The sequence below is a fragment of the Buteo buteo genome, chromosome 13 (assembly GCF_964188355.1).
Source record: "Buteo buteo chromosome 13, bButBut1.hap1.1, whole genome shotgun sequence".
Lineage (NCBI taxonomy): Eukaryota > Metazoa > Chordata > Aves > Accipitriformes > Accipitridae > Buteo > Buteo buteo.
This window is the reverse complement of record NC_134183.1, coordinates 26,996,766-27,018,135: the sequence shown is the minus strand read 5'-3', so window position 1 is coordinate 27,018,135 and position 21,370 is coordinate 26,996,766. Positions and strand designations below refer to the sequence as shown.

General features: G+C 34.9%; 1 protein-coding gene across 4 annotated transcripts in view; it reads left to right on the top strand.

The window, feature by feature from the left end:
• The first annotated feature begins 7,373 nt into the window (after window positions 1-7,373).
• The window catches only part of FGF7 (fibroblast growth factor 7), a 30,545-nt gene continuing 16,548 nt past the window's right edge, over window positions 7,374-21,370 (top strand). The window contains exons 1-2 of one of the 4 annotated variants that reach the window (XM_075045216.1): window positions 7,374-7,609; window positions 8,214-8,713. In XM_075045216.1, the coding sequence (XP_074901317.1) occupies window positions 8,428-8,713 (286 nt within the window). In that variant the 5' untranslated portion in view covers window positions 7,374-7,609; window positions 8,214-8,427. Of the gene's footprint in view, window positions 7,610-8,128; window positions 8,714-21,370 lie in introns of all 4 variants that reach the window. The other 3 variants (XM_075045217.1, XM_075045214.1, XM_075045215.1) reach the window with 3 other exon arrangements.

Below are 21,370 nucleotides of genomic sequence, written 5' to 3'. Positions count from 1 at the left end.
AAGTACAGCTGTTCACAAATAGAAGGGATCACTCCTTCAATCTACAGAACTACATGTACAGAGAGGAGCAGGCTGGTGCTATTTACTTGCAGTATAAACTATCTGGTATTCCTCAGTCTATGCATCTTTTAATTACAGTCAGTTTGAAATTAAGTGTCCCATCTTGCCTAACTCTCTTGCAGGAGCTCTGAAAGAAATTCTGCAGTTTTGACATAGTCTCAATTTGCCCTGCTACTTTGAATGCAAAGGTATTTTGACACTTTCTTTTCTTCCTTTTATAATTAGAAAAACTGGCTCACCTGTCCATGCCTACACTAGATGCCTCAGGAATGATGCCGACATGCTTATTCTAACCCTGCACTTGATATGGTAAACTGCACTCAGATTGCTAGCACTTTACATCCTCCTTTCACACCCTTACTAGATTATCAAATGACTATTTTGGCCTGAATTTACATAGATTTAGTAGGGTACCATGGACTTCATTATCAGTAAGTGAGGGAATGGAAAGAGTGAGGAAATGTGGTGGAGCTCACTCTGTAAACCAATTACTAACACAGATTCTCTAGTAAAGACACCCTTTTATTAGATTCCCTCAGTTCAGCAAATGCTTATCTACCATTCAAAAGGTAAACAGCTGGAAAATGTTACATTTTTGTCACTAAGTGGTGTCCCTGTCTCAGACAGACAGGTAATAAATAATGCAATCATTACAGAGAATTGCTCTCATTCTGAATCTACTGGCAAGTTTTTAACTCTCTGCAAACAGCACAGCTTTGCAGGGGAACAGGGCACTTTTTCCCTACATTATTTTCCTTTTAGAACACATGTAACAATAGGCCATATAACTAGCTGAAGGTTAGGAAAGTTCTTACTCCAACTGTTTCCTAAAATCAAATATTAAATACACAGTAGTAATCCAGTAGCATTTCTGCCATATACAGTCTCACGTTTTGTTATTTTGCATTTGTTTTTACTGATTATACCAACCTGCTTTATTACCTACTTTGTATAGAAAAGAGCAAGACACTGAAAAAACGTCTGGTTAAATCTCAAGACACTTGCAAATGACATAGAATCCTAAAGAAGGAATCCACGTTAAACCTCAGGTGAAATCCTGGACTTGCTGAAGTATATGGAGATGCCAAGAGCTTACTTTAATAACATTGGTTTGGTTGTGTCTGTGAGTACATACTATGGTACAGACTTTAATTTTCATCATCATACTTTTCTTCACAAGTTCCCTCCCTGATTTAGTGCACAAGATGGATAACTAACATTTTGTGCCTTTTGAATATTTTACTTCACAGCATTAATAATGTTTCAGTGTAGAGTGTGTATTTATGTGAGCCTGGCTTTTTAAAATTCCATCACAGGAGCGTTTTTGCACCTACAATACGTAATAGGGACAGTACGTATTGGCTCTATCATGCCTATTTAACTAGAGAAACTCACAGCTGTAGAAGGCAGCTGTGAGCCCACAGAGGCACCTAATGTTTTGGGCCATGGCAAAAGATTTGCCATGTAGGGCGTGCTGAAGAAATTGCTTCTCTGTAAAGCTTCATTTCACTTTAGGATTTTGGAAATGTCCCTGTTTTATTTTCTTTGTCTGCTGACTCACAACCTCCATACTTAGGTCCCTGTCCCTTCCTCAAATTTCCCCAGTTCCCTTTCTGAACTTTCTCTCTTCAGTGCTGGCCTCTCTCTTCCTCTGCACATTCCCACCCAAAGCATTTTTCCCTCAAATTCTGACCAATCGCTGTCTCTTCTCTTTGCACATCCAGCTCGCTTTCAGATGAGTTATAGACTACCTTACATGTATACGTGTAAGGTTACCTACTATTAAGTGATATTGCAAGTCCTTTCACTATGTACAGGTATAGATCTATGTAAGCTGTTAAGTAATGTGCCATTATATTTGCTGTACATTTTTACTAATCCTTTTAACATTCTTTTCTTTCTAACTTTAACTGGTAGCATCTTTACATCAGAAAATGCAGTGCTTCGTGCACTACCATCTAACTAGGTGCCAACAGGTAGTTACTGGAAGTCTACTAATAATTTCAGCATTATTGTGGTTTAATCAAGGAGCGCAACTTGTGGTGCGAATCATAGAGAGGACCATATAATTTGCACAATCTAGTTCTTTTCCATTACTAGATTTTAATTAGAGATATAAAGAAGTATTTGAATAAGGGGATAATTTTCCATTTTCAACCAACCTTTGTTCAATGAGGTATATAGGTAGCATCAGCAGATCAATAAGCCACAGTTTCAAAATTATTAAAAAAAAAAACCTAAAACAAAAAAGAAAGGCTGAAAACTGTTCTCCAAAATCTGCCTTCAGGTGGGCTCCAATTAGAAGGAACTAAAAATGTTTTCTAAGATTAAAAGAGAAGCAAATAGATAGGGTAAAAATGGATATATATTATCATTGCAACAAAACTTTATTCTTGCTTTAGATGTTATTCATAACTTACTTTTTATATGGTCCAAAAAATGTTTAACCACCAAGTAAATTACAATAATAGTTATGCTATATATGGACCTATGTGAAGGGTTAAAAATGGCTATCTTGTTTGACCACTTAAAAAGAAAAGAAAAAAGCACAGAAGAATTTGCATAATCCAGTCTTGAATTATATGTAATATTCATACCTATGTATAGCTACAAGCTGAGTTAAAAGCTAAACACGAATACGTTATTTTATATTCATTGCTACAAATGTAAAATTTAATTATTACCTGTAAAGTCATAGGAACAGTAGTTTTCTGCAAGTTTTTAAGATGATACTTCAGCAAAGTTCCACAAATCTATGTCTTAAAGCTGATTCTTATCCAACCATCTGTGTATATAAAAAGGTGCCACACTTTTTTTTATCTTTATTTTTTAAAAGAATATATTTAAAATCAGGCAGAAGAAATCACTACGTGGTAAGTATTTTGGTAAAAGTAAAATTTGAATACAAATGTATGGATCACTTCAGAAAGAGAGACTTTTGAACTTCACACCTGGTAATAAATAAGATAAACTAAATGGTTCTCCTCAGTATTTTCTCATATCAGTTCTATATTTTTTGTACCTCCACCAAAAACGTACTATTACAATTCAATTCTTTGACAACATCTTAGGTTATGATAATCACAGTCTGAGCGTCCTGATGTCATCACAAGTAGGATTCCCTGAAGTTGAGGGTTATCAAGTATGAATAACAAGGAGACCTGTCATAACCATGTACTGTGCAAACTCCATTCAGAAAGGAAAGAGTCAAATGACTGCCATTGCATTATTTTTTCATTCCATCTCCTTCAAAAATCAGTATCATGATACTCCATTGTCCTTGTGAAAAAAGCCTGGATGTCATTACCTTTCAAGTTTATTACTGACTGCACTAAGGTATTCCCAGCCTTTGTTTTCCCTAAAATAAGCTAGATAAAAAACATCTGCTGTAGTTAATTAACAAAAAAAGGAAGTTGTTATATAGTTGTCAACTATTTGATAGTTTGGTTTTGTTTTGGTGGGGGTTTTGGGGTTTGTTGTTGCATTAGTATCTACTGCATCCCATTCCAATTTTCCTGTAGATTTAAATCAGCTCAATATGATCTGGCTGAATAGGAGGAAACAAAGAAATGAATGATGTTTAAGGGATCTGTTTTGAGAATTGCTAGGAAAAATTTATTGTTGTCATTTCAATATGATTTTAATAACCCATACCAGTTACCAAAACCAAAAAGACATTCTTACAGTCAGGCAGGCAAAGGATTCATAATTATGGGTTTTAATCTTGAGTTTACACTTAAGTTTACATCCTGAAAAGATAAATCCAAACTGAAGTGCCATATTCCTTATCTGTCTTTTTTTTTTACTGCCTCTTTAAATGAGTTTATTTTGCATGCATATTGCAATGTTTTTCAGATATCAATGTTGATGGAAGATTTGCACAAACAGTAGCACTTATATCTTTTGCATGTAGCAAAAGTTAACCTTGATCTAATCCTGATTTCTGAGATGAGGGAACTAAGGATAACGATTTAACCATGAGAACATTTAGCACCTTCACATCTGCGGAATTTTTTCCATAGGACGTTCCAATCCCATTTTAGCTATTGCTGCAGGGCATTAAAACCCAACATCTTAGGTTTAAAGTCTGATACAGAGACTTTTATCTTCCTACTGTCTTAAATTCTGAAAGTTCTGGAAGATGTTCTAAAGCAAATTTGAAATGGATCAGGGAACAAGAAACAGCAGAATGATAGTTTCTTAGCAGGTATGTTGCCCTGAGGGCAAGCTGGACAAAATGGAGTTTTTTTTAAAAAGTCACATTCATGACCCAATGCCAAACCTGGGTGGTACATATTACAACAGGTCAGCCTGGAGATGAGGAAAGCACGGATCCCTATAGTCATGTTTTCATCTAAAAGGACAAAAAGTAATTTCCTATGTGAGGGAAAAGGAAATAGACTTTATTAAGCTGTTTCTATTTGAACTGAAGTCACAATATTCATAATTGGAAGCAAAGTGCTTGCAATTCATTTCCACTTTTTCTTTTCAGCATATGCACTGTAGCAATGCTGTGGATAACCATCTATCAACTAGGAAGCAGGAACCAATGCATAGGTTAACATAAAGGGGGCAGGTTTATATATTAAAGGATGGCTTACAGCATGTGTATTTTGCCCATTTTCATGTTTCCTGTGGTCCTGATAACTTAACACATTTCTCCAAATACAGTCTCGCCAAAGAAATGCAAAATCACTAGCATTTTAGGTGGACAATTTCTATATATAATTAAGGACTTGCTTGGAATTGGATTTGCAAAGCCCTGGGCAAGCACATTTGTAAGAACATAAAGGAAGAAGTGCCAGTCGAGCTAAGTCTTCCATAAAATGAAGACAGTTCAATTTGAGAGAGATAATATTATGCTTGGTTTAAACAGAAGGGGGTTGGATCATTCAAGGGATCAGAGATTTAGGTAAAGAAACCTGACTTGTATACGCAGATCAAGATGGCATTCTTTCATTAAAAATATGCAGTTGTACTTGTATAGCAAGCCATGAAACTGTATGATTAAGTAAAACTGCAGTTAAAGCATTGTGGAAAAAAGTTATTCTATAATTAGAAAATGTGAGGATATGAATGTTATCAGCAATAATTAAAGATTAACTGCATTGTTCACTGACTAAACTTAGAGCTAGTACCTTATTTAAACTGCTTTTCATTTATTCTAAATACAAAACTTCATAAAGATCTGAACTGAAGCACCACTTTAAAAATACACTTACAGTAAGTAATTTATTTTTTCAGAGCCAAGAGAAATACATGCTTATGCCTGGACTGTGAGTAGCTCCAGCTTTCTGGAACTAAAACCTCAGGTATGTATTTTTTTCTCCTCTTACTGTCAGAAACAGTAAGTTAGCAAGGAATAGGAAAAATTAAAAACAGTATGGATCCAAAAGTGAAAGTTAGTATTGCACATAAAAGACCCAGAGTATTTACAAAAACATTTCTACTTGCATCCTGCTTTGCTGAGTAAAACACAGATTACCTTTTATCCTCGATTGCTTTCTTTATAATACACAACAGATAAGCCTTTTGAATACCACAAATTTTTTTCATTGCTATCATTCTGAATTCAGACTGTGGAATGGATCAGAGAACATACTGATATAAATCCAGCAAATGTACTGGCAAAAAACGCAACTGGGATAAATCACTTCAGTCCCCACTTCTTGTCAGAAGGGTGGTCACGGGTTGACAAGATGCAAGTCAAACTGGAAATAGCTGGAATCACAGTTTACAAGGCTTAATGAAAGCCACTTTGTGTATCTAGTGCAGGCATCCAGCCTTTGAAATCCCTAACCGCCATACCTTTCGTATCATAAAGGTGCATATATTAAGCCTTTTGCTGACCTAGGAAAATTAGGCTGAGCCACAGAATACAGGGAACAGCTCACTATGCTGAAATGGAGATATTGATAAGAAAAGTTGATCAACTTTGGATTTCAAACGAAAAAGGTTAAAAAAAGAAAGCCAAGAGAGTGACAAATGGGATTAATCCAAGTGAGCACTAAGAAGGAAGTTGAGGATGCTAAGGAAGGAAATGACTCATTCTCTGTGTTTGTGTATCGGAAAGACTGAGTAAGGTTGCCTGGTGCCATACACCTTTATGCTCATTTTGGATCACTCCAGTGAAAAACCCCAATTTACTTATGTCCCCCTCACCACAAGGTGGCACATATGTACTCCCTATGATTTTTAACTGCCTCTACAGTTTACTCAATTTTTAAGAAGTAACTGTTATCCATTTCTCAGAGAGGAAGGAGTAGGGGTGGAATAAAAGCAGAGAATGATAAACTGCATTACATTATCAAGTATAGACAACTAAAGGTAAGTAAACTATTCTTAATATGTGGATTAGTTCCAAGCTTTCCTTGTTACTATTATTTACTGATGTATACTCACATCAACGGTGTGGAAATTAAACACGATAAGGGGCTACTGAAAACTTGGCTTTGGTATGTTTTACAAATACATTCACCAGAAACTCAACAGAATTTAAGGGTAAAATGGAACATGGACTTTGGATAGCAGACTGGTGCCAAAGATGGAAATAAGCATACAGAGGCAGAAAACCAGGCATATCTACCCATTATTTTGATTGTCTGTATTTTATGCCTGCAGGTCACCCATTGGTTGGTATGCAGTATAAGGGTTTTTCTTGCATTGCTGCCACTTTTCATTCTTGTGGTGTGAGTTTGGAGAACTAGTAACTATGTACACTAAGGCAGGCTGTTCCCTAGTAGTAATTTCTTCTTCATGCTGATAAAGGTTGTGTTTAAATGTCAGACTTTGAAACATCCAAATATACATTCTCATTTTCATCTAGTGGGTGATCAAATAAAAATCTCAGTGCAGTTGTTTCTCTTTTCAAATCCATGATATAAAAATACACTGCATCATCTATAATGGCCACAGTACACCCTTCTCCACAGAACATAATGGACCCACATGTTTCATATATCCATCAGAAAGGCACTAAGCAGACTACGAATCCACCAAACTGCAGAAGAGATCTGAAAGCAAACTGAGATAAATATGTGAGTACAAAAGTGAGAAGGAAGAATTTTTTAAGGACAGAAAAATACTGACCTAAATCAAAGCACAGAAACACTAGCTAGCATATGAAGCAATTTCTATCCACACACCACAGAATATATGTTTTTAGAAAGTAGATTCTTGGAGATTTAAAGTATAAACTATGTACATAGCTCCCTCTGATGACCATTGGACACGATACAATGCAAGTCTTTTATTTTCGTTTGTGCATTCAACTGACAGCTGACTGGTTAAATTCTAATTGCTTCCAAGTGAGGTCAGCAAAGGTATTTATCGAAAAGGACTGAACAACAGGCTCAACACACACATGCACGCGCACGCATAAGCACATACACACCATCTCTCCAGCGTGTTGATTTATGGAAACAATTATAATTCTGGTGGAGTCTTTCTGAGCTGAGAAGTTTGTAGCTACAGTAGAGTGTCTCATGTTGCAAAAAGCAGACAACAGAAATGGAGTACTTGGGTATTCAGCTCTTATCAACAGGAACAAGTAAGTTATCTGTACTTTACAAGAACATTCAACAGTTTCTAATAGCTAATAACTTTTATCTTCATTTGTATATGCTAGATGCTAAAAAAGCATTAAGAAAACTATTTCTATAAACAAAATGAAAAGGGTGGGAATAAAAATACAGGGCTAAGACTATGAGGTCTGTTTTGAAATTTGAACTAGAGAAAAGTTATCTGATAGACTGTGCTAATAGTGAATATATGGGTATGAAGTAATCAGCAGAATTTTACCATGCATGAGAAAGTAGTTCAACAGATTCAATAGGGGATTTGTGGAAGGACTTAAAACTGAAGACAGAACTATGTTTACAATCAGTTTAAATGTCTGTTTATGTAAAAAGTTGTGTGAGAGAGATCTATTGTATATACCTTTGCATATTTTTAAAAATCAGCTTAGCATGTCATACATTTATGTATAGTACTTTTCAATAGCATAATGTATCCTTGCACGTTTGTAACAGTTGAGCATAAAAACTTATACATGCACCTTTTCTCACAGATCTTTTACTTTCAGTGCAAGCAGCAAATTCAAGTAGTACAGAAGGTCATGACAACAAAGGTTTTTATAACTTGTGTCTTTAAAGGATATTCTGACTGAAGAGATATTTAAGAAGCTCTTCTATTTCGCCATTAACTATTAAGGAATAACGATCAGAATTCTAGAAGAGGGAACAATCTCATTTAAATGAATCTGTAACTCGTAAAGACAGAAGGCAGGTCGGTGACCTAAGAGCAACAGTCTACTTGAGATTTAATTTTCATTATGTTGTTCATGAACACCCAGAACACTGCACTATAATGCACAAATGGATACTGACATGGATCCTGCCAATTTTGCTCTACAGATCATACTTTTACATTATCTTTCTAATGGGCACTATATCTTTAGCTTGCAATGACATGACTCCAGAGCAAATGGCTACAAATGTGAACTGTTCCAGCCCTGAGCGACATACCAGAAGCTATGATTATATGGAAGGGGGGGATGTAAGAGTGAGAAGACTTTTCTGTCGAACTCAGTGGTATATGAGGATTGATAAACGAGGCAAAGTAAAGGGGACAAGAGAAGCAAACAACAACTACAGTAAGTAATACTTTTGCTTTTCCTATTTCAAAGTTTTTAGAAATTTATACATCATTGTTTCTTATTCCTTGATTTATCGTAATTTCAGAAGAATTTTGTGTAGGGTACTGACCATTGTATAAGACAAGTTTTCCAATTAATCCTACAGCGGGACATTTGTTATTGATTTTGAAATGCGTCATTTTAAATACTACATTGTAGATCTGCTAATGCATTAGTTACAGCTGGTAACTATTAGCAAACAGAGAGCCTATTTTAACAAGTGAATTAAGGTTGTAAGTATGAAAATGTATAACCACAAACTCTGCTCATAAAATACTTATGAAACATTAAACCACATTTATATAGTCCACAAACTACCTAAAAGTTTGGTGTGTTTGAGTTAACAATTAAAACATATGCAATACTAGAAAGTTCAATGGAAAGAATTATGTAAACTCTCTTGCAAAATCTTTTAGATAGTCTGCCAAGCCAGGAACAAAATCTATTCTAGTTTCTGCAGTTCATTATTACAATGATCATGATGCTGAAAAAATATTCTCTCCCCTTTATTCCAAAAATATGACTCATCTAGAGAGAATGGACATATAATATTTTGCAAAGCTGTACCAAATACAATTTTTGAACTGGCAAAAGAATTGTTGTACTAATCTGTATTTTTCACACAAATACCTATGTATCTTCCATTTAGACTTGAAGGAATCAATTTTACAGTCACTATTTTTGCCACTTTAGCTTTCATGTTATTACAAATATATTATTTAGAGAAACATGACACTTATTTGAAAAGACATTACTTTATTAAGATACAACAGGAAAATACATAGGATTATATTGCATGTTTCAAAATGAAATTATAAAGAAAGGGGGGCAGAGACATGCTGGTCTAGTGTTTATTGTCAACTGAAAGGACAAATATATATTCAAGGATGGTATTAAATACAGTTTTAATGTAGGTTGTACGTATTACTGTGCTTTTTATAAGAGCAGCAGCAAAAGAAATCAATAAATCCAACTTCAAGAACTGTTAGTGTGATTCAGCTTTCAACCGAAGTTGTCTGCTTATTTTCTATAAGAACAGCACTTTTGCAAGCTAAGTGCCTGGCTAGTGGGCTTCATAATTTATTTCTTTGCTTCATGACTACATTAAGAGCTTGGCAACTTGCGTGGCTAAAACATCATTGACTAATGTTACTGTTTCTTTTAAAATTTGTTTCCATATGTCTCCTTTCTTCCTACACTATTACATAGCAAATAAGCATACTCCTCTGAAAGACAACACGTGGCCAGCAGCCAAATATGTTATTTGGTCCATATTCAAGAAGACTCCCATTGAATTTCAGGAGGTCATTGCTACAATACAGATCCATAGGGCTAGTTTTGGAGTGAAATGTTGCTCCCATAAAAATCACTGGGAAAAAATGTACTGACTGTTGAAATATTTTCTTCTAAATTTCTGCAGATAAGTGAATATCCACAGTACCCATTTTTTTCTGTTATTATTTACAAACACTTTAAAGAGATTATGACAGCATATAGAGCTGAATAATTATAGAAATTTGCTTTTTTTTTTGTTCCATGATGCTTAAATAAAAACTTTGTTAGTAATTTAGCATTATTTCAAGTTCAAGTACAGGTTCTCAATTCTCTGCAGGAGCCCATGCTGCTGAAGCACACTGACACCCTGAAATGTTCTGTAGTGAAACCATTAGAGAATATCAGATCATTTTGTGCTAAAGGCAACCCATTTTCTTGAAGTTTTCTGAACACTTTAAGAATATTTAGTGATGGTAACCATTACAAATTACAGAAAGGCAACCTCGAGACATTAAACCCTTACATTTATATTGCAGTGAAAAAAAATTTTGAATTCTTTTTCTGGTAAATGCAACAAGTATCAGGAGAAAAAACAATCAATACTTGAATGGTTTATCTGGTAACTGATGTGCGCTATGATGAACTGTCTCCACTAAATTTAACTAAAGTATGTGGGAAGTCTCCCACCATCTTAAGTATAAGTCTCTTGCTGTAATTTATCTGTTGTATACTAGGAAATAATATCCAAATGCTTTTGTTGGACAAGTAGAATAGGGAAATATAGACAAAGAGGACTGGAAAAATGTAAACACTGATAACTTGGATTTTCTGAGAAACTAAAAAAATTATTGCAAAAAACTTTTTTTTGGTCACATCCTCTATTGAACAGAATATGTAAGAAGGCTTTTTGAAGATGTGTTTATGGCTTTCTACTAAAATACCCATAAAGAAAATACTATCATATGGGGGGGGGGGGACGGGGGGGGGACGGGGACAGACCAAAAAAAACACCCAAAACCCTCACCTGGATTAATACACTTTCCCTAAGCAAAATTTTTAACATTAGAAGACTAAAGAGGCTATTTTTATACAGGGTCTCTGAAAAGCATCATTTTAAATCATACCCATTACAAAGATGTATCAATCTGGGTGTTCAAATATTCTTGTACCATAATTTCCAGTTCTGAAAGTTAGTAAAAGGTAAATCAAATCTGTTTCTCAGGATGGAATCCCAGAACAGTTGCAGTCAAATTAATCAATGGGTATGAAGAGTGTTGCTCTGAGAGGTATCTATTTTATCCTAATTTTCCACTTCCATAATAAATAAAGGTTATCCTTTTCCCTTTTGAATCACTAACATGTGCTACTGAAGTGAAAACAAGAAAAAAGGTCATATTTTTAACTATCATAACTTAGCTTCATAAAGGAAGCTGCATTGACAGTTTTGCAGGCAGTCAGCTGCTTGTTTTCAGCCCATGAATTGTGAAGCATGAATAATGTGAAGAGCAATCTTCATACTGAGAAATGTCTGTAGAATAACTTCATCGTAACTGGCAAGTGCCAAAATTCACAGAGCTTCTCCCATCAGTCGGGGCTATAAATGTTAGAATGCCAAGACGGTGAGGAATTAGGGTCTTTGTATTTCAAACTTCTCTAGTAAGTTACAGAATAAAATACATATGCACATCCTATGAAAGTAACAGCAAAAATAATGGAAGTGTTAAAATTTCCTAAGATTTTAGTTCAAAAGCCACTGTATTAAATATATGTAGATTGAAATTCCATGACAAAATTAAATACTGAACCAAATCCTCAGTCACCAATTATAATTAATCTGTATTTATCATTCACTTGTTTCAAAACGCATTAGAAGTTAACTGCTTAGTCCAAGAAATGTGTGTGTACTGTTTTCAGTGAAAGCACATTGTTGAATCCTGTTTACAACAATGACGACCTTGTTAGGTACCTGAAGAATATTACTCTGTACACATTTCAGAAAGCAGTAGAGCCTTCTGGTGGACATGAAGGTGATAACTCAAGAGTAAACTAAGCAAATCAGAGGACAGTGATCTTCATTAAGCAGAGGAAATAATTTTGCACCTGACAGCTTTGCTTTCATTCTGAAAACTGAAAGGCAGAGTGAGAACTTAGAGTCACATACTGAAACACTAAAGCAAGAATTAGGAAGCAGCCAAGAGATGAGGTCACCCAGAAAAATCTGTCATTATTCATAAACATTTTTCCAATCACTTATTATACCTTGTCCAAGCCTAAACTATATGCTTTTTATTAAAAAAATAAAATTTGTATCTTGTTCATGTAAAATAATCTAAGTGGGCACACAAAACAGACTTTTTGAATTCATGATTGTAAAAAGTGAGAGTGACTGAACAAATCTTGGAGATAACACGACAATTTGTTAACTCTTTATCTTTGATGGAAAATAAATGTCTCCTTATTACTGCTTACTCCTTCTTCCATTTCAGTTCATGTTTATGAATTTTGCCAGATTTTATTCAATTTTGTTCAGAAAAAAAGGCAGCAAAAATCAGAGTTTATTTTGACTCTACCCAAGAAGATTTACAACTACGGCTGGATGATGCTTTAGGACTTTCCATGCTCTGTTGCCTTTGGAATCTCATTTTAAAGACTTCAAAGGGTCTCTTAGTTACTAGAAAAGCCTTCCCGGAACCTGAATCCTAAGATGTCTGATCCTATCATATTCCATGTGTGCTCTAAACCCAGAAAGTGCCTATTTCCTCTTCTTTTCAGTGGATAAAGCCAAGGAAAAAAAGTAAAAAAAGAAAAGATAGTCTAGTGAGATCTTGGCACAAAATGGCTGAAATCTTGATTAAAATTTTTATCTTGGAAAACTACTTCTATTTTGATCAAAATCCAACAAGTCACAGTTTTCAGCAATATTAAATGAACTCTAACTTGGTTTTGTTCAAACCTAAACCCTAACTGATGACAAAATATACTTTATATGCATGTTAGTGGTTAAATACTCAAACTTGCTTAGGAATCAAAATTATTTCCAATAGCATTTTATATATATGCTTCTTAGGGTAAAACAAATGTTGGACTATGTATGCTGTGCCACTATATAAATTTTATTTCTGTTTCTTAAATACATATTACATAGAGGAGCAAGAAGATTCAGTATCTGAAAATCAGATACATCAAGGCAGATATTGATGTACCAGATTCAGTTAAGGGTTATGTGTGTTCCAACCAAACAGAGAGTCTGTCTTTGCAACTGCATTCTTTATTTTTCAGAGGTTGTCGGTCCAACCAATACATTGGCATCAGGAGAAAAATCTTAACTAATGTGAAAGTGCCTTTGCTTCGCATTAGCAGTCTGCTAATCTTCTTGGTTATAACAGAGAGAGATTTAATTCAAATGGCAATATATGTGTATCCTCTCAAAACTTTGCCTACAGTGCCAAGGATGACTTTCTCTCCTACAGTGATTAATCAGATTTAAATATAACAGCTTTCCCTGCTCTCTCTAGCTCTTTGTCTAGCACTGGCGGTATATACCACCCCTCAAGTTTCAACCAGCAGAAGAGACTCTATGCCTATACGTTACCCTATACCTTATCACAAATCCCAGCTTTTCACCATCAACTGCTGATGAAGATGGGTTTTAGCAAAGATGCAGATAACAGAAGCAGCTGAGTTATGCCTGTCTTACAGCTTCTATTGACTTTTTCGATGAGAGTACACTTTCGGGGAAGTGAGGAGAAGAAAGGAGGGAGTAAAATCTTGAGCCATTGCAGCAAGATTCTTCAGATCTCACGTATCTGTGTTGAGATCAGTGCTCAGCTGACACAGTAAACAGGGGTGCCACAAAACACCGTTAAAACTGTTAATCACTTCCGAATTTACCTCCTGAATCTTCACCACCTTCTTTATTCCATGGTATTTACCAGCTGAAAAATATGTGTAAAGTCAGAACAGTAGCAGTTTATACTCACTTTCTTCTCTGAACACAAAATGATTGCATAAGCTCTGAGGGGGGAATCAAACCTCCGGGCTCATGCACAGGCAGCAGCTTCACAAGCTAACATACACCAACAGGGCTATGTCTGCCTGTGTGTGTTTCAAAACTGGAGTATGAGCTAAAATCAGTATGAGCAGTGAAAAACACTGAAGTTGAATCTATACACATTGTGCTTAAACTGATTCTTTTGACCTTGATACACCTTTGTTAATTCAGCTGTGACCTGGCAGTTTTTCTGAACCTCTCAATATTGAGACTTATCAGAAATGAGAAATGTTATATTTTTATGGAACCATCAATCAAGTTCAGCAGCCAACTGCAGATGCAGTTACAGGATACATTTAAAAAGATAAATTGCAGCCCCTTCTCCCTCACAGCTTTTTCCCCCATTGTTTATAAATTCTGAATGTACAAAAAATTCTGTATTGTATCATTAAGCATGTTTTGCTCCATCCTAAAGAAAATATGCTGAAGTGGCCCTGACCTGAGACTCGAGAGACTTGAGGCTAATCTAAACTTTTAAGCAATATGCTTACAAACTTTGAGAAAATTCTTCAAACTCTCTGTGCCTCTATGAAAAAGAATTATTCACCTCTGTGTAAAGAGCTTTAAAAATTATTAGTGAAAAAACTTCCAAACCTACAAAAGAATTGTGTGTAAATGTTATAGATATTAAATACTTTTATTATAGGATATTAATTGACTAATAGAATATTAACAAAAATAACTGAAGTCAGTAGCTAGACAGAAAAACACAGAGCTCAGATGAATTTTAAGGAAGCAATTTTCCATATGGGCAAATAGAATTTGGTAGGAAATTTAATTCCTTATACAGTCAGTCTTGCAAAACAAAACCAAAATCCAGATATCTCCCTTCACAGCTTCCAGCTTTCTGTATTGTTTGAGTATCTGAAAGTGATTTTTTTTAGATTTCTAGGATCCCATAGTACAGAACAAAGCTGGTTTTCCCCTCCATCTTCCTTAAAGCTCAGGAAGACCCAAGGCATCCTAAAGCATATCATTATACTGTTCCACACCACAGGATGTTATCAACTAGTAGTATATTTTGGAACACTTTCCTCATCAAAACAAAATAAGTTGAGACAACGAAGGTTGTTACTCTTCTTGGGTGGTACACTGCTTTCATTGCATAATTGACTGTCTATATTTGGCAACTGTATTTCAATTGTCTTTTTTGACCTTTGACTTTATTTTTAATTTTTAATTCTGGATATGAGCTGATGGAAAGGTCAAGTTAGCCTTCTGGTGTATGTTATTTAGAAACATTATTAAGAAACAGTTAACAGTGAAAATTCCTATAGTAATAACATAATAGAGGTTAACAATCATAGCACTGAATTGTCACACTTTAAAACTTTCATAACACATGACATCATTTATACAAATGGAAAAAATTCTTTACAACAATTGGTGCTGAAAAGTTGGAAGTGGATATTCACAGAAGTGGCCTACAACTTCACGAAAACACACCAAAAAAGCAATAAAAATACCAATGCAATCAATACGCTCTCCTGACTATTATTTAGCTTTTGAAACAAAGGACAAAACGAGGATTAAATTGTAATGGGAATTTTTTTTTTTTTCCAGTATTCACACACTGCCTATGGCATGACTCTAGTACCTGCACAGTTTATCAACAGAAGACTACAATATTCTAAACAGGTTGAATCAGATGATCAGATGGGTAAATCCCAGTTAACATCAGCAAAGCTATGTCAATTTATTCCAACAGAGCATTTGGTCTTTAAAGTTATAGTGGGAATCTGACAATTCAAAAACAGGATAAAATTATTAAAAAGTCTAGATATTCTGTTAAAAACACTGAAATTTTCCTTCAGTATGCAATCTTTCAAAATTAAGCACAGTCAGAACATCATTAGATCAATGCAAAACTATAAACAAAAACACAGAAAACATGACCATTTCATAGCATTTATAACCACAATAACTTCAACAGGGAATAACAAACACCACTCATCTCCTTCAATCAAAACACTTTTTGAATACACCCATTACCCATGGGTTTTTCTGAAGGAATTTCCTAGTGTTAGTACTTCAACCTTTAATAACATACACGCCTTACCTTACTTCCATTTTTGGTAAGCTGGCTTGCTTTCTTTTAAACATTTTAATAGACACTGGGAGGTGCTATAGACTATAAAAAGAAGCTGATCAGACTTGTCCCTGGCCATTTTGATACCTTGGACTTTTGATATTTGTCTAATTAGAAGGCAATGTATTTCAAAACAGAAAAAAACCCCCACCTGCTAACATGAGGCATATTTTCTTTAATAACCTGTGCTAATTTTATAAGTTTTTATTATGACCTCTAAATGTCAAGTGGGATTTGATATTTCAATCAAAGTAACTGTTTACAGCAAAAAAAAAAAAAGGCAAATAGAGAACTTCATGATTGTTAAAGACAAAAATTATTACAGATGAACATACATACTATCTAGAGCTGAAGATACAACACCAAATTTTGAAAAGATTGCATGCGAATCTGTGCAGAAGTCCCAGAGCTGCTCAGGTGAACTGGAACCATAATTCTGTGGGCTGTTTGTATGCACAGCTGTAAGCAATGTAGTGGCAAATGTGAACTTTTAGATGCTTGTCCGGTGTGTGGAAATGCTCATTACAAGAGCTTTCTGGCTTCTTGCATAACACATGCACAACATTGCATTATGATGATATATTTGCCCTTTAAGGGGTCTACATGAACTCTAAGGGTGGCAATGTTCAGGCTCTTTAGCTAGCCACTAAGCAGATGGATTTGGGAAAAAACATGGATCTAGCTGACTCAAGGGAAGAAGGCAGCACAGAGTGGGGAATAGACTGATTCCATCCAGTGCTTGTGTAGCTTCTGCAGCAAAGACCTTGTGAAAACAAGAGTTGTATACCCTGACAGAAGCTCTTAAATAAAATAGAAAGGACAACTGAATCCTAGAGAGTGCAGCCAGTACTAGTACAATTGGAAAGTGCAACTTTCACCAGCAAAAGCAACTTCAACTCGGCCATGCTAATTGATTTCCTTGGAATAGCCTATGCAGCTTAGGTGAGACTTTACTAAACACACTTCTGACAACATATGAACTGCAAGCATGACAAATAAACAGTACTCTCCCTACAAATGTTGTTACTATTCAAAAACTATTTTGGATACAACTTCAAGAGGCTATTTTCAAACTAACTGGTGACAAAAAGCCATTCTTCCAATTAAAGTAAGCTTCATTCTTCTAACTAAACCTTTTACATTTTTTACTAAGCATGGAGATCCTGGTCAATATTTCCAAGACTGAAAACCAAAACCAAATAAAAAGGTACATAATTTCCAGGGCAAGCAAGTTCTTCTATAGAGCACTCTAAAACACTGTATACAAGTCAGAAAAAAGAAACTTTCTTATACCTTATGTCCAAATTACGATTCCATTCATCCACTCAGGAAACAAATACTATCTCATCAGGCAAGAGACAACATAAAAAATGTAGAGAAAACCACAGCTGGAAACACATGGAGAGCCTCTTCCCTGTAAGGAATCCTCCTTTCTCACTGCTGGCCAGCTACAAGGGGCTGACTGTGCCCTCCTTCCTCCCACTTACTAAAGTAATCAGCTACACAGGTGTTTCAAGCCTCTTGCTCTTTTTTACATCCTGCCATCCCTACAGTACTGGTATTATGTTTTAGAGCACCAAGCATTGTGTCTGAGCATGTTTCAGCAGTCAGGAGGGAAGTTTTCTTACTGAGGCTGTAAAAGACAGTCTGGCATGTTCTCCTACCTTGCTAACAGTGTAACAGCCACATAATTGGGTGAATTGATATTGGAGTTTGTAGTTAATATTTATTAGTTCAAAGGAAACCAAATGTTACATGAATTTTGAGAGTAGCCTTAGGAGAGTCTGTTCAAATTATAAAGTAAACAGCAAGAGTCCTAGGCCACTTATACTTGTCTCTTTAAACACCTCTTAAGTTGAGCAATGAAAATACAACTATTAATAAAACCATTCTTTTAAATTATTATACCCCAATTTCACTCAGAATGTTCAAATTAGCAAACTGGTGCTCAGGCTACTTGATTATAATTACCAAACTAAAATTACTTAATATGCCTTCATTTCTGACTGCATCTTTGTGTGACTTGGGAAATTCAGTCTATATTACTGAACATAACTGTCATGCAACAAAATTAAATGGAGAGAAAAAAAAAAAAAAAAGATTACCACATCTTTCTAGGAAGCTATTACCACATCTTTCAAGGAAATCATGTTCTGTTAATTTTTTTAGCTAAGTAATTCAGTGTTTTGAATTTGAATTAATCTATTTTAATCATATTGTTCTAGGACACATTCTGAATGACTTAATGAGAATTTCTGAAATGGCACTTTCATCCAGAAGGAATACTGGAGGCAACATTGGTCTATACCAAAATCATAAAACTAGCATTAGTCCAAACTAGACCAAAAGCAGAATTTTTCAGGTGATTCATAACATATGAGGCATAAACCCCCTAATTTAGTAAGGTGGTTAATAGCCTAGCTCTGATCCAACCAGATTATTTAAGAGAATGTGATGAGTTCCAATGGCTATATCATTTAAGCAGAAAATGATCTAGTAATAAAAGATATATTTATCATAATTATTGGAGAAAGTATTCAGAACTGTTACACATTTTGAATGTAATAAATACCTATCTTTGCCAAAATAAGTCTAAATACTAATCCCACTTTTTCTTCTTATATAACAAAATATTTCAAAAACATGAGTAGGTATTCTGTACATTGCCCTTTTCAGATAGGATCTGTAGACATCCCAGAGACAATTTTCTAAAAGTGCTGACAAGTACTCAAGGGACATTTCAAGTTACATTTCAAAAAGCAATACTTAAGCCTAAACCCCACAGCATATATATGATACTTACATTTCTTAATCACTTCAGATATTTTAAAAAATGTGCAAGTAGCCACTGTTATGCAACTGTGTGAGACAAAATAAATAATAGAACCCATATTTCCTGACTTTCTGCTAATCATTTACAAGTGATCATCTTGTATCCATAAGATACACAATTTTTTTCCCTGCTAGGGCTAAGTTAAAATGTATGACTGCCATTACAATAATCTTTTTTCCCCTTCTCCCTCTTCACATTAGCTGTTCACTGTTTTCTGTCTGTGATACCATTTTGTTTGGGATGTTCTTATCCATATGACAAAATTTAACGAACATTAGTTTTGTACAAATCATACATGAAAGTAATCATGCTTATTTCCCCAAACAATTAACTACATGAATTCCAAAACTAGAATGTAGGTGATGCAGGAAAATGCAGGATATTTCTGCCTGTATACAGCACTGTAAATATTGAAGATTTTGGATCACAACTTATTATATTGTCTTCTCATTCATACTTCAACAACACAGTTATGGGTACTTTCAGTTGAACTCAGCAAAGTAGAATTGCTAGTTACAGCTCCCATTTCATGAGTTCACTCTTTTCCAGCTCCAGACCCATCACAGTGGGATGGTTTCTTTGTTTTCCTCTTAACAGCTATCTGGCAGCTGCATCCTAAACTAGCCTCTGTTAATATATCCCTAAAGAATTATGTACACATCATCTATTGTAATCACATGTGCTGCAATTTACCTCACAGGTGGTATTGTACAAAGAAGTCCAATTTGAACCCTGGCAGGCAGTGCCATATTTATTTCATTAACATAGATTTCTACATGAAAAAAATACTTCCTTCTCTGTGTGCATGGTATTTGATTGAAATACATACTCAACACAGAGATGTAATCAACATGAGAAAGTAATCATTGAGAAGTACAGCATTAGCTCTCTTTTCAACATACAGTCAAAATATGGCTGTTCTATTCATATTGACTTACTGATGAACTATAGAGAACTATCATTACTAGTCTAAATAGCTGCTGTTGAAAGTAAAAAATATTGCACAGCTGTGGAGGAGTTAAGTTACTGACTAGTGGAAAAGCTATCTAACCCTATGATTCATTAGGAAAAGTTTGCTCAAGAGTTGAAAGACCCACATTAGGAAAGAGACAAATATATGCCGTTTGTAAAAGCCTGGCTCTACTGAAATCAGTAAGAGTTTTGTTACTGATGCCTATCAATGGCTTGAGGAGTTAATTTAAAAAGATGCCAAATAATAACTATTGCTTCTGCAAATCCATGTGCTTTTACTTTAAGATATGGTTTCATAACATTGGTAATACAGACTGGGCATAAAGAAAAATGAAATTCCTGTTCCAGCATTAATCTCTTCCTGACTTTCAAGTCAGAATGACTTATCTGTATCTTACCAACATCTATCTAGGAGTAATGTTGCTATGTCTATTTATTCTACTCAAGATACAGGCTTAAGAGCACAATACACCAGAATATACCCAATTTAGGATATTCAACTTGAAAAATAGTTAGCTATTACTTTTCAAATACATTTGCAAATTTATATTGCTCTATGAAAGAGATAAATGGAAGTTTATTCTAAGTTTTTTGGAGCTATATAAAAACCACAGATCCACATTTCTATACTGAGTAGAAACTGATTTCATTATTTATACTGAATATATATTTAATAGTAGAAATATAATCTACTTTTGTAAACTTCTTTCTGCCATATAACGTTTGCATTCACATATGAATCAAGAATACATTGATAGTCATAGAGGAATTACTGTGGCACTAAAAGACCAAGTTAAGAACAAGAAAAGTACTTTGTTTTGTTTTGTATGGTAAAAAACAATCGTCTTTTCAATCAACTTTGGTACTTTTTCTCCAGCTCCTTTTTGCAACACAGCTGAAGTCACGAATATTTTACGCAAAGAAAGAAAAGGTTTCTTCACCACTTTAAGTGCTTAGAATAGCCATAATTGTTTCAGTCAGAGCAAAAAGCATAGCAAATTCTTTACCAAGAACAGGTTTTTTGTATATATTTTAGAACATACCATTATGGGAACAGCCAAGCTCTGTGCCGTTGTAACTTTACGGTCTTCAAGGCAGCTCTAAAATTTCCTGCCCAGTTTAGCGTTACACAGTAACTTTTCTTTTACTTTTATGTTACAAATACTAGGAGAGAACAGTACCATAAGGAATAGAAATTATCATAAATACAATGCAGAATCAAAAAAAGGCCTGCATGCTGAGTCTGCCAAACACAAAATTATACAAGCTTAATTCAAATCCTCCACAAAATAGAAATGTAAGAGCTGCAAACCCTTTATTTGCACATATAGCTTCTGCTGCCCAGCCCATAGTCTAATATTAAAACCCCATTAACCTTTATCTGAGTCCTCTAGC